Source organism: Abramis brama, assembly GCF_963993115.1.
Source record: "Abramis brama genome assembly, chromosome: 15".
NCBI lineage: Eukaryota > Metazoa > Chordata > Actinopteri > Cypriniformes > Leuciscidae > Abramis > Abramis brama.
This window is the reverse complement of record NC_139977.1, coordinates 12,950,208-12,960,862: the sequence shown is the minus strand read 5'-3', so window position 1 is coordinate 12,960,862 and position 10,655 is coordinate 12,950,208. Positions and strand designations below refer to the sequence as shown.

General features: G+C 40.0%; 1 protein-coding gene across 2 annotated transcripts in view; it reads left to right on the top strand.

The window, feature by feature from the left end:
• The first annotated feature begins 228 nt into the window (after window positions 1-228).
• mntb (MAX network transcriptional repressor b) overlaps window positions 229-10,655 on the top strand; it is a 24,478-nt gene continuing 14,051 nt past the window's right edge. The window contains exons 1-3 of one of the 2 annotated variants that reach the window (XM_084138256.1): window positions 229-498; window positions 5,343-6,009; window positions 10,501-10,542. In XM_084138256.1, coding sequence (XP_083994382.1) covers window positions 426-498; window positions 5,343-6,009; window positions 10,501-10,542 — 782 coding nt within the window. In that variant the 5' untranslated portion in view covers window positions 229-425. The remainder of the gene's footprint in view (window positions 499-5,342; window positions 6,010-10,500; window positions 10,543-10,655) is intronic. The other variant, XM_084138257.1, reaches the window with a different exon arrangement.

Here is a 10,655-nt window from a genome sequence, read left to right as displayed (position 1 = left end):
AGGGACCGGAAACCAATTTACACATCATCTATTGTGTCATAAATCTCACCCCGAAGTCTTGATCATTTATATACACATTTCGATGTCATTTGCGATGTTATGTTCATCATGGATTCCTGATCCTATCGCTTATCGTGACAGCGTGTTCTGCCCTACTTTTTAATCACTGGTAGTATGAGGGAGGAGTAGCACGACGAGGGCGGACCCTGGACGGTATGCCTTTCGACTTGTTGTGTTTTCTGTTACTCCAATCGCCATCTTGTTGCCAGTGAAGTAATGTGTGTCTGATGAATTTCGGGAGCGCCCTGGATGTCTTATGACTGTCTTTGGAAACCAGTGGATTTTACTGTGATTAAGCCAACACGTATATCTGTATCGGGGACTTGCATACATTTTAACGGGAACTTATTGTATCGGTATTCAAAATGAGTATCGATACTCTATTGGAGGCGGCCAGGTATTTGGAGTGGCAAGCCCAGCAACAACAGATTACACGTGGTAAGAACTGGGTGATTGCATAGATCTACATGATAAATTAGATACGCATGAACTGTTTGGGATTTTGCCCAGCAAATTGCATTTTCATGCCGGCTCACGTCAAGATAAATAACTACAACATTGAAAAAAAAAAAAAAAAACACCTGCAAATCAGCTTCTTATTATAAGCATTGCGAATAAGAGCTCTTTTTCAGTGGTCATGTTCACGGGTTTCCACTCTTTGTAGGGTGCAGTCTTGGTGACTAGGGCATATTTCGCTCACTCGGTTTCCGGGTTAAATCCATGCTATATATAGTGCGCTACTATACTCGCTCAATAGCGCTGCGGTGGGTGGGTACGTTCACCCCAGTACACGGGTCGTCGTTTTTATTTATTTATTTATGTTTTATTTTGTCAGACAACGTAAGTTAAACATTGTTGCACTTATGTTGTTTGGGTAAAATTTAAAAATTACAGCTACAAATATTGCTACAATTGAAACAGGCTAGCTAAGTAGCGAATGTCGTGTTTCTTATGCGTTGGGCGGTGGCATTAGACCAAAGGTTTTTTTTTTTTTTTTTTTTTTTTACATAATGACATTGCTGAGTGGTTATCTCACTCATGACTTTGAAGACCAGCCTACTTTTCCCTTTACACTTCCTCGTGATTAAACTATTTGTGCTTGTTGTTAGAGTACTATATTCCGATATTCAATGAAGCAGGCGATGTAAGATTATAGTCGCGATGTACTTATCGCTTTAAACAGAGCGGGGGGCTTTTTGTTTCATTCTCGAGGTGACGTGTCAGTAGAGCCACACCCACAGCAAATACCGCGTGCTGAAAGACCGCCCTCTTCGACCACGTGCGCGCCAGACAGCCCCCCCTCCCCAGGTCACAACTGGGGAGAAAATAGGGCAACGCCACCCGCCCTCAATGCAGAAGTTATATAATGTGCATTTTACATGCAAATCCAAGTAAGAGCTTTGCAGACTGTGTTTGATTTTCTTGGTATACAATAGGTGCAGTTGTTGGCGTATTTTTGAACATCTCTGCAAGGTCTTTCTCCTGAAAGGCTCTATTTAAATGTACAAAATTCGCATACACTTACACAATATTTGACATTGTACCAGATGTAGAAAATTGCATGCAATCTCAAATGTGGCCTATTAAATCTCTTTTAAAGACACTCTGTGGGGCTTCATGTTGAAGGAAATGGAAATGATCCCCCACATTTCCTGACCAACGTTATAAAAAAAGCCCTTTTATTTGCATAAAAGCGAAGAGAATTTCCTTTCCTTTTTAATACAGTCAAACCTGGTTAAGCTTTCACTTGCTCTAGACATAAATGAAATTAATATATAGCGTTAAAGACATGAATGGTCCTTAACTAGTTGTTCAGACACAAATTTTTTGTTATGTTTATGTTATTTTTTTCCAAGCTGCCCATAATTATAAAAGAGCCCTTTACCAGCCAGCACACACTTGCTTATCTATGAGTTAACACTGAGGTTAGGTTGATAAGTTTGTTGTTAAATCAAATGTCATGTTTGCATTTGATTTTATTGCTCAAAATGAAGGCGGTGATTTCTTTTAATGCGAGTAAAGTTCACGCAATTGATAAAAAGCCTCTTAAAATATTTTGCGCTATTCTGGTCTAGTTTGTTTGAGAATATTCGGTCATGATTTCCACATTAGCCTGTGAAAATAGAATGGGACTTTTGCAGTATACTAGATGTGAGGGAACTTTATTAGCCTAAATACACAGTATGCCATGTTTCTAACACACACTCTTAAAGCCTGCGGACCATCATAGTCTCTCATCTGTGTCCTGACGTCTCAAGAGCTTTACATGCTGCTTATGGAGAGCAAAATATTCATGAGCTGTTGAGAGCTTATTAGCCCGGCTGTACAATGTTTGCACAATGACACAGTTCACTTCAGTAGTGCCCTTGAAGCGTTTGTGATTCCTTTCTTGCTGGTTATTTATTTGTATGCATTTAAATGTCAAGGGAAATTCCATTTCAGTATGTATTTTTCCTCTCCCGTTATATAATGGAGAAATGTGCATGATCTCAGTATTCTTTTATTTTTGAGGGATTCTGCAAATGATTTTTACACTCAGGATTATTAGTTCTGCTGATGCAGGAGGATTCCCACATATCATGGTTTGAACCTTAAGAACGCTTCCTAGACAAGCAATATAGTGTCGGCCCACGTGTACCAGATCTAGGCCGGGTCTGGGCCGACACTATGTTGCTGTTTGGGTTTGCATCAGGTCACCCCTTTGTCTGCGGCATGCTTTCATTCGCTGGTTACAAGTTGCACAGTGAAGTGAAGTGGAAGTGGACCCATACTCAGAATTTGTCCCATACTCAGTCATTTAACCCATCCAAGTTAGTGCACACACACATTATTATTATTAAGAGCAGTGAGTAGTGAACACACACACCCAGCAATTCACTGCGGCGCCTGGGGAGCGATTGGGGGTTAGGTGCCTTGCTCAGTCGTAACCTTTGGGTTAAGTCCAACTCTCTAACCATTAGGCCACAACTAGGCCCAGTCCTTGCAGTGCAAATTACACTTGGCCGCAGCCCAAATTCCTCCCCTGTCGTATTAAAATTCAAAAATCGATCTCAGATGCAACTGAATATGGATCGGCCGGGCTAAACAATAGATCCACCCATCAGTCATGGAAATCGTACGGTGATGGTGGCATTTTCGGCTGCAGATGGTGCGGCCCGGCTTCAGATTCCCCACGGCAGCTCTTGGCTTCTCCTGCAGACTGCTGTGTGATGTCAGTGTAGAGCTGGAGAGCAGGCAAGACTCTTACTGGGGCTTCTCTCTTAAAGAGACAGAGCGCTCTTTAAGAGGACAGCTAGCTCACATACACCATGCGATTTAGACACGGAGTCATGAATTACTGTGCCCTTCATCTTCATCTTTTCCTGTTTAAAACGGAAACTATAGGGACACTGCAGGCTTTGAGCCCGGTTAGATGAATAGCGTACACAGTTTTGATGTATTAAATCACAGGATTGTCTCTGTTGGCCTGCAGCTTCTCATAATTATTTTACATTTCACAGTCCTGAGAGCTTTTTAGTCAGAGCTTAGACAAGCACTAATTAGTTCCATTACTTATGTCTATGTATTAGCTGTGGGCTGTGGCTATAGTTTAGTTTCTACTCCTCTTGCTCAAATGTAAAAAAAAGTCAATCAGAACTACCATCATAGCTGTATAATAAATGTTTAAAAAACACCCTTTGAAATCTGTGCTGTGACCATTTACTTCAGGGTATTAATGAACCAGGCAAATACATTAGGGTGATATGAATGTGAATTTCATATGGAAAATTAATAACCGTAAGACGAGACCTGGAGCAAAAAAAAATAAAAAAATTTAGATTATGCTGTGATAGTCTGTTCTTACGTAGATAAGTAATTTCTTACAGTCTCAAGAACAAAAGTAATGCAAATCGTGGTTGGCCAACATGGTTAAATTATTTAATGGTTAATTGAAATTGACATGATACAATTTAATGACCACAGATTAGATTTTCTTTCATTTCTGCGATTTTGTGTATAAGTATTTCACACAATATTGACTGAAAATCAGAAATCGTTTTTTTTCAATGTGTGTTGGTAGATTTTGGAAAAAGTTATTTTCCTATAATCACTAATAAGCCTGGCTGATATATTGTTCTGGAATAACTATGTTTCCATTCAAGCAGCAAATTTAATTTATGTGAGAAATCAAAATACTAACTCTAACCCTGATCACATGACTTGATAGGGGGTTTTTTATTGCGCAATGAGCATCTAGGAATTTATTCAGTAGATGTGTTTTCACTGTAGTTCATTTTTACAGAATTAAAAAGTGTTCACTTCAAGCAAATATATATGTATTTTTAGTTACTTCACTGAGAGTTTCCAGTCCAGTTTTATACAGCACCCAAAAGTTTGCATAATTTCCTGAATTATGGAGTAACTTCTGTTAAACTGTAAACAATCAGCAAAAGGTTTGCTATGCAAATAATAATAATTAGGATTTTCAAATTACTACAACAATAACCCCAAAAGCTTGATGATTTCTGCAGCAGTGATATTTATGTAACATACGTTGCCTTAATCAAAAATGTTCATTAACTGGAACATTGAGAGATAATATTTCAAAGTGGTATCCATCATTTTGACAGAAAATAAATATTGTATTTACCCGCTTTAGAAAAATCCCAGTAAACACTGCTAATAGGGATTAGAAGTGAAAAAGGGAGACGATTACATTTTAAAGCATCCATGTGAAAACAAACCCGAAAAGAGATGTGAGGATTTGGGCAGAAAAATTAGAGATTCTTAGTGTATTCCAGTGAATTATTCATGGGATATATCGTGAAGTAAATCGGGAGCGCAAACCACAAATGCACAGTATATGTTGTTGTTTATTCACACTGTTACAGTGGAATAAAAAAGGGGGAAAATAATCAGCATGCAGTGACTGAAAAGAGGTCTTACTACATATATTCTTGTTATACCATTTCACATTATCATACCAAGCGTTACATTATTGTAAAAATATACTCTATATACTCTATATATATCTATATACTCGTCTGAAAATATACGTTAAAGGACATTTTACAGCTCATTCAGTCAAACTGACGGATAAGGGTTATTTTTAGTGCAGTCTTATGATTTGAAATGATTTGTTTCAGTCTTTTTGAGTGGAACTTCCCCAAACCAGAAGTGCCTCCCCTCCCATAATCTAAAATGCTGTAGGCTTGTTAGGAAAAAGGTGGATATTATTCTCAAATTATTCTACATTTTGTCTTTTTTTGTGCGTAACATATATATATATTTTTTTCCTACAGAGGAAGAGCAGCAGAGAGAGAAGGCCCTGCTGTCCCGTGAGGCTGAGCAGAAGCTCTCCGCCCCTGTTATCCAGACTGTCCAACTCAACCATGTGACCTGGGCAGAAGACATGCGGCTCGGGTCGCACCGCCAGCACCAGCACCACCCTCCGGTCCCGCCCCCTCCCCTCCCACCACCTGTTCCCATAGCTGTCATTCCCATCCCGGTGGTCCCTGCCAACCCTGCAGGCCTTCCCATTCAGACTGCTTCGTCCCTACACACGGTCTCTCCGATGCCAGTGGTCACTTCGTTGGCCACGGCCCTGTCCCCGCCAGCAGCCCCTCTCTTCAGCCCCAATGGCAAAGATGCCCACTCCCCTCCTCAGCAACAGCAGCAGCAACATCGTCACTTGATTGCACATGTAAAAACAGAAACTAACAGCTCGTCTCCGTCGAATAACGGTCCCAAACAGCTGCAGCCACAGCAGACGCAGACGCTGCTGCAGTCGTATCCAGCCCCCATCATCACAGCCCAGCACCCACCACAGCAACACACCCTCCTGCCCCAGCCAGCGCCACCCCAACCTCAGCCCACGCCGGCCCAGGTTCAGGCAGGACAACCGCCCAGGACTAATGGAGCCACTGTGGAAGATCCACGCAACCTGGACGGGAAAAGGAGACCTGGAGGGTGAGCCATGCTTCGTGGTTTTATACAAGAAAGTAGAGCGGCACGATATATATCTAACTATACAGTGAGGAAAATAAGTATTTGAACACCCTGCTATTTTGCAAGTTCTCCCACTTAGAAATCATGGAGGGGTCTGAAATTGTCATCGTAGGTGCATGTCCACTGTGAGAGACATAATCAAAAAAAAAAAATCCAGAAATCACAATGTATGATTTTTTAACTATTTATTTGTATGATACAGCTGCAAATAAGTATTTGAACACCTGAGAAAATCAGTGTTAATATTTGGTACAGTAGCCTTTGTTTGCAATTACAGAGGTCAAACGTTTCCTGTAGTTTTTCACCAGGTTTGCACACACTGCAGGAGGGATTTTGGCCCACTCCTCCACACAGATCTTCTCTAGATCAGTCAGGTTTCTGGGCTGTCGCTGAGAAACACGGAGTTTGAGCTCCCTCCAAAGATTCTCTATTGGGTTTAGGTCTGGAAACTGGCTAGGCCACGCCAGAACCTTGATATGCTTCTTACAGAGCCACTCCTTGGTTATCCTGGCTGTGTGCTTCGGGTCATTGTCATGTTGGAAGACCCAGCCTCGACCCATCTTCAATGCTCTAACTGAGGGAAGGAGGTTGTTCCCCAAAATCTCGCAATACATGGCCCCGGTCATCCTCTCCTTAATACAGTGCAGTCGCCCTGTCCCATGTGCAGAAAAACACCCCCAAAGCATGATGCTACCACCCCCATGCTTCACAGTAGGGATGGTGTTCTTGGGATGGTACTCATCATTCTTCTTCCTCCAAACACGTTTAGTGGAATTATGACCAAAAAGTTCTATTTTGGTCTCATCTGACCACATGACTTTCTCCCATGACTCCTCTGGATCATCCAAATGGTCATTGGCAAACTTAAGACGGGCCTTGACATGAGCTGGTTTAAGCAGGGGAACCTTCCGTGCCATGCATGATTTCAAACCATGACGTCTTAGTGTATTACCAACAGTAACCTTGGAAACGGTGGTCCCAGCTCTTTTCAGGTCATTGACCAGCTCCTCCCGTGTAGTTCTGGGCTGATTTCTCACCTTTCTTAGGATCATTGAGACCCCACGAGGTGAGATCTTGCATGGAGCCCCAGTCCGAGGGAGATTGACAGTCATGTTTAGCTTCTTCCATTTTCTAATGATTGCTCCAACAGTGGACCTTTTTTCACCAAGCTGCTTGGCAATTTCCCCGTAGCCCTTTCCAGCCTTGTGGAGGTGTACAATTTTGTCTCTAGTGTCTTTGGACAGCTCTTTGGTCTTGGCCATGTTAGTAGTTGGATTCTTACTGATTGTATGGGGTGGACAGGTGTCTTTATGCAGCTAACGACCTCAAACAGGTGCATCTAATTTAGGATAATAAATGGAGTGGAGGTGGACATTTTAAAGGCAGACTAACAGGTCTTTGAGTGTCAGAATTCTAGCTGATAGACAGGTGTTCAAATACTTATTTGCAGCTGTATCATACAAATAAATAGTTAAAAAATCATATATTGTGATTTCTGGATTTTATTTTTTAGATTATGTCTCTCACAGTGGACATGCACCTACGATGACAATTTCAGACCCCTCCATGATTTCCAAGTGGGAGAACTTGCAAAATAGCAGGGTGTTCAAATACTTATTTTCCTCACTGTATATACTGTGTATATATTAGTGCTTTCAAATATATTAATTGTGATTAATCACATCTGACATAGAAGTTTTTGTCTAATATATATATGCGTATATATTACTATCTATATATACAGTATATATATATATATGTATGTATGTATGTGTGTGTGTGTGTGTATAAATATATATATATATATATATACATATACGTAAATGATTGTGTGTACACACACATGCATACATATAAATAATATATATATACAAAAACTTTTGTTAGATTTGACAGCACTAGTGTGTTTATATATGTATATATATATATATATATAATGTGTGTGTGTATATGTTTATATATCAGTATGGCTATAAAATAATAACTATAATAATAAGAATCATTATTATTACAAAATAAAATGAAAATGAGAAGTATTTACTATTACTAATATACTGTTATATTACTAAAATAAAAACATTTTTATATAATATACAAAAATAATACAATAATAATAATGATTTTATTTTACATTACAACTGTAAAATTACAATACTTTTATTTTTACAGAAAACTGCAGAATATTGCACCAAGCCATTTCGCGATTTCTGTTTGATTTCGATTATTCGTGCAGACCTACAAGAAAGCTGAAGAGATTTTTCAAAGCAGTGGAGATTAAATTGTAGGAGACACATCATGTAATCATAACTGAATGAAACTGGGTTGGCTATTTTTTGGGGGGAGATTGCAATTTTGAAAAGTAGGATGCTGTCCTGTACGGTGACCCAGAGGTCATGCTTTGTGTTTGCAGGATGCAAACTGCATTTGTGATTTCTGATTTCAGCATTTACTCACCCTCATGTCATTCCAAACCCAAATGACGTTATTTATTCTGTGAAGTGATATTTGGGAGAAAAGCACAATAAAATTAGTTTTAATGACTCCTTAACTCAGTGGTGGAACAAGAGTTTTATACATGGGGTGGCCAAGGCTAGACCAAGAAAGAAAATTAGTGTGTAACCCTAACTTGCCTAATCAAAAACATGAATGAATCACACGATTTCTGATTAGAAATAGAAGTGTGTGGTCCAAAAGTGTTACTTCACATTCACATTACCCCACATTAGCTAAACCTTCTGAGTATGACACTGTGACATTACTAGCACAGATGTGTGAACAATGTGTGGTCGGATAAATTTGGAACACTCTTATTTCTCTTATCTGATTAACTGTCTGTTAATGGAGCAAAAGTTCACTTGCACAGTGACTCAAATTCGTAAAAGAGTTTCAGGAAACCTAAACCCTTTGGTAAACTCACACCTAATCGGATGTGATGCACACCGGACGCGTTCCCATAGCACGTTTTATTCTTATTATTCTGTATCTTTTAGCTAACGTTAATATTATCTTAATATTCAGCATTAATACATTAAAGGGGCAGTCACTCACACTACACTTTTCTTTCCATTGACTTCCATTCATATTCACGCGAATGCGTCAGACCGCAAACGCAAGCTTATACGAAAAGTTTCGCATTTCGCTGCGATCCAAAGTTCAAGTTTGGTGAACTCTGACCTGCGAATCCGCATCACGTGAAGACGTGTGACCAGTAGAAGATCCATATGTCATGGCTTCACCCCTTGGCTGAATTAAAGCACGATTATTTTGCAGTAAGGTCGAGTAGATTGTATTTTTACAGTTTGAATGTATTGCTATTTGTTATATGTTTAATTCATGTTTATAAAAGGACGCTGCAGGGCGTCATATCACGACCATTGCAGTGTCCGAAGAAATTTTGCATTCTCAAAGTCTAGTGTGACTGCTGGCTAACAGTGTGCCGCTCCACCGCTCATCAAAATAAATGCTTCTTTCAATTTTGGGGTGGCCAATCACATGTCAGGGGTGTCCAGTGGACCCTGACACCCCTCTGGCTCCCCCACCGCCTCCACTATATTCTGAAGGCTAATGATAGTGTCATGTGAGAAACAATGAAATATGAGTATGTTTTTATTATTCATTGAGATCACAGATAAAAAGCTGTTGCAGCACTTAAATCTCTTTCACACATTTTCAAAAATGGTAGGTTTGTCAATGCCAAACACACTCATGTATTCTGCCACCGATCAGGGCTCATCAAGTTAGGAATAATTGACGACCAGCCGGTGAATTATTAGAAAAATAATGCATGCCGAGGTGGTAATGCTACAGTAATGTTAAACCTCGAGTGTGCATTATGTTTTTAATAATTCACCGGCTGGTCGTCAATTATTCCTAACTTGATGAGCCCTGCTCGGTGAGGAAGTACATGAGTGTGTGTGTGTGTGTGTGTGTGTGCGTGCGTGCGGCTGTGCGCACAAATAACAGCACGTGAAAACCGAATTGAGTTCTCTTTTGCCTCTTCTTGCGCTGGAATGGTGAATGATGCTTGAATGTGGAGACAAAACATGTGCAAGTGATAAACTGTCACTCTATTAATCCGTGACTCACATACGTGCCGATGAGAGGAAGATTTTCAGTGAAGTTTTGCCCTGTTGTTCACATGAAGCTATCATTTGGCATCAGGGCCACTTTTATATTGCTTTTATATATTTTGTTTTTGGAGCTTGACCAACCCCTGGTTAGTGTATGCTGTCTTTATTTGTGTTAGAGCTGCATGATCAATCTTTTGTGTTTCCTGGAAGAAAAAAGTGTTTGAAGTGACATGAGGGTGAGCGATGACAGACTTTTTTTTTTTTTTTTGCAGTGAAGTACTTATTTGTACACGCGTGCAAGAGACCATGATATGAAATGTAATGGGTTGATTTATGAAAGTTTACATGCAGCGTAGAAACGTATTTAATATTTTCCCTGCAGAGCTGGAACTCGAGAAGTTCACAACAAGCTGGAAAAGAACAGGTGGGTGAACTTCTGTTTACATTTTTGTGTTTATTCATTTCGACAAACGGAAGTGGAGCATATGAACTCATTGAGTTTGAGGTGCAGTCGCCTTAATGTAAGTTGCTTGGTTG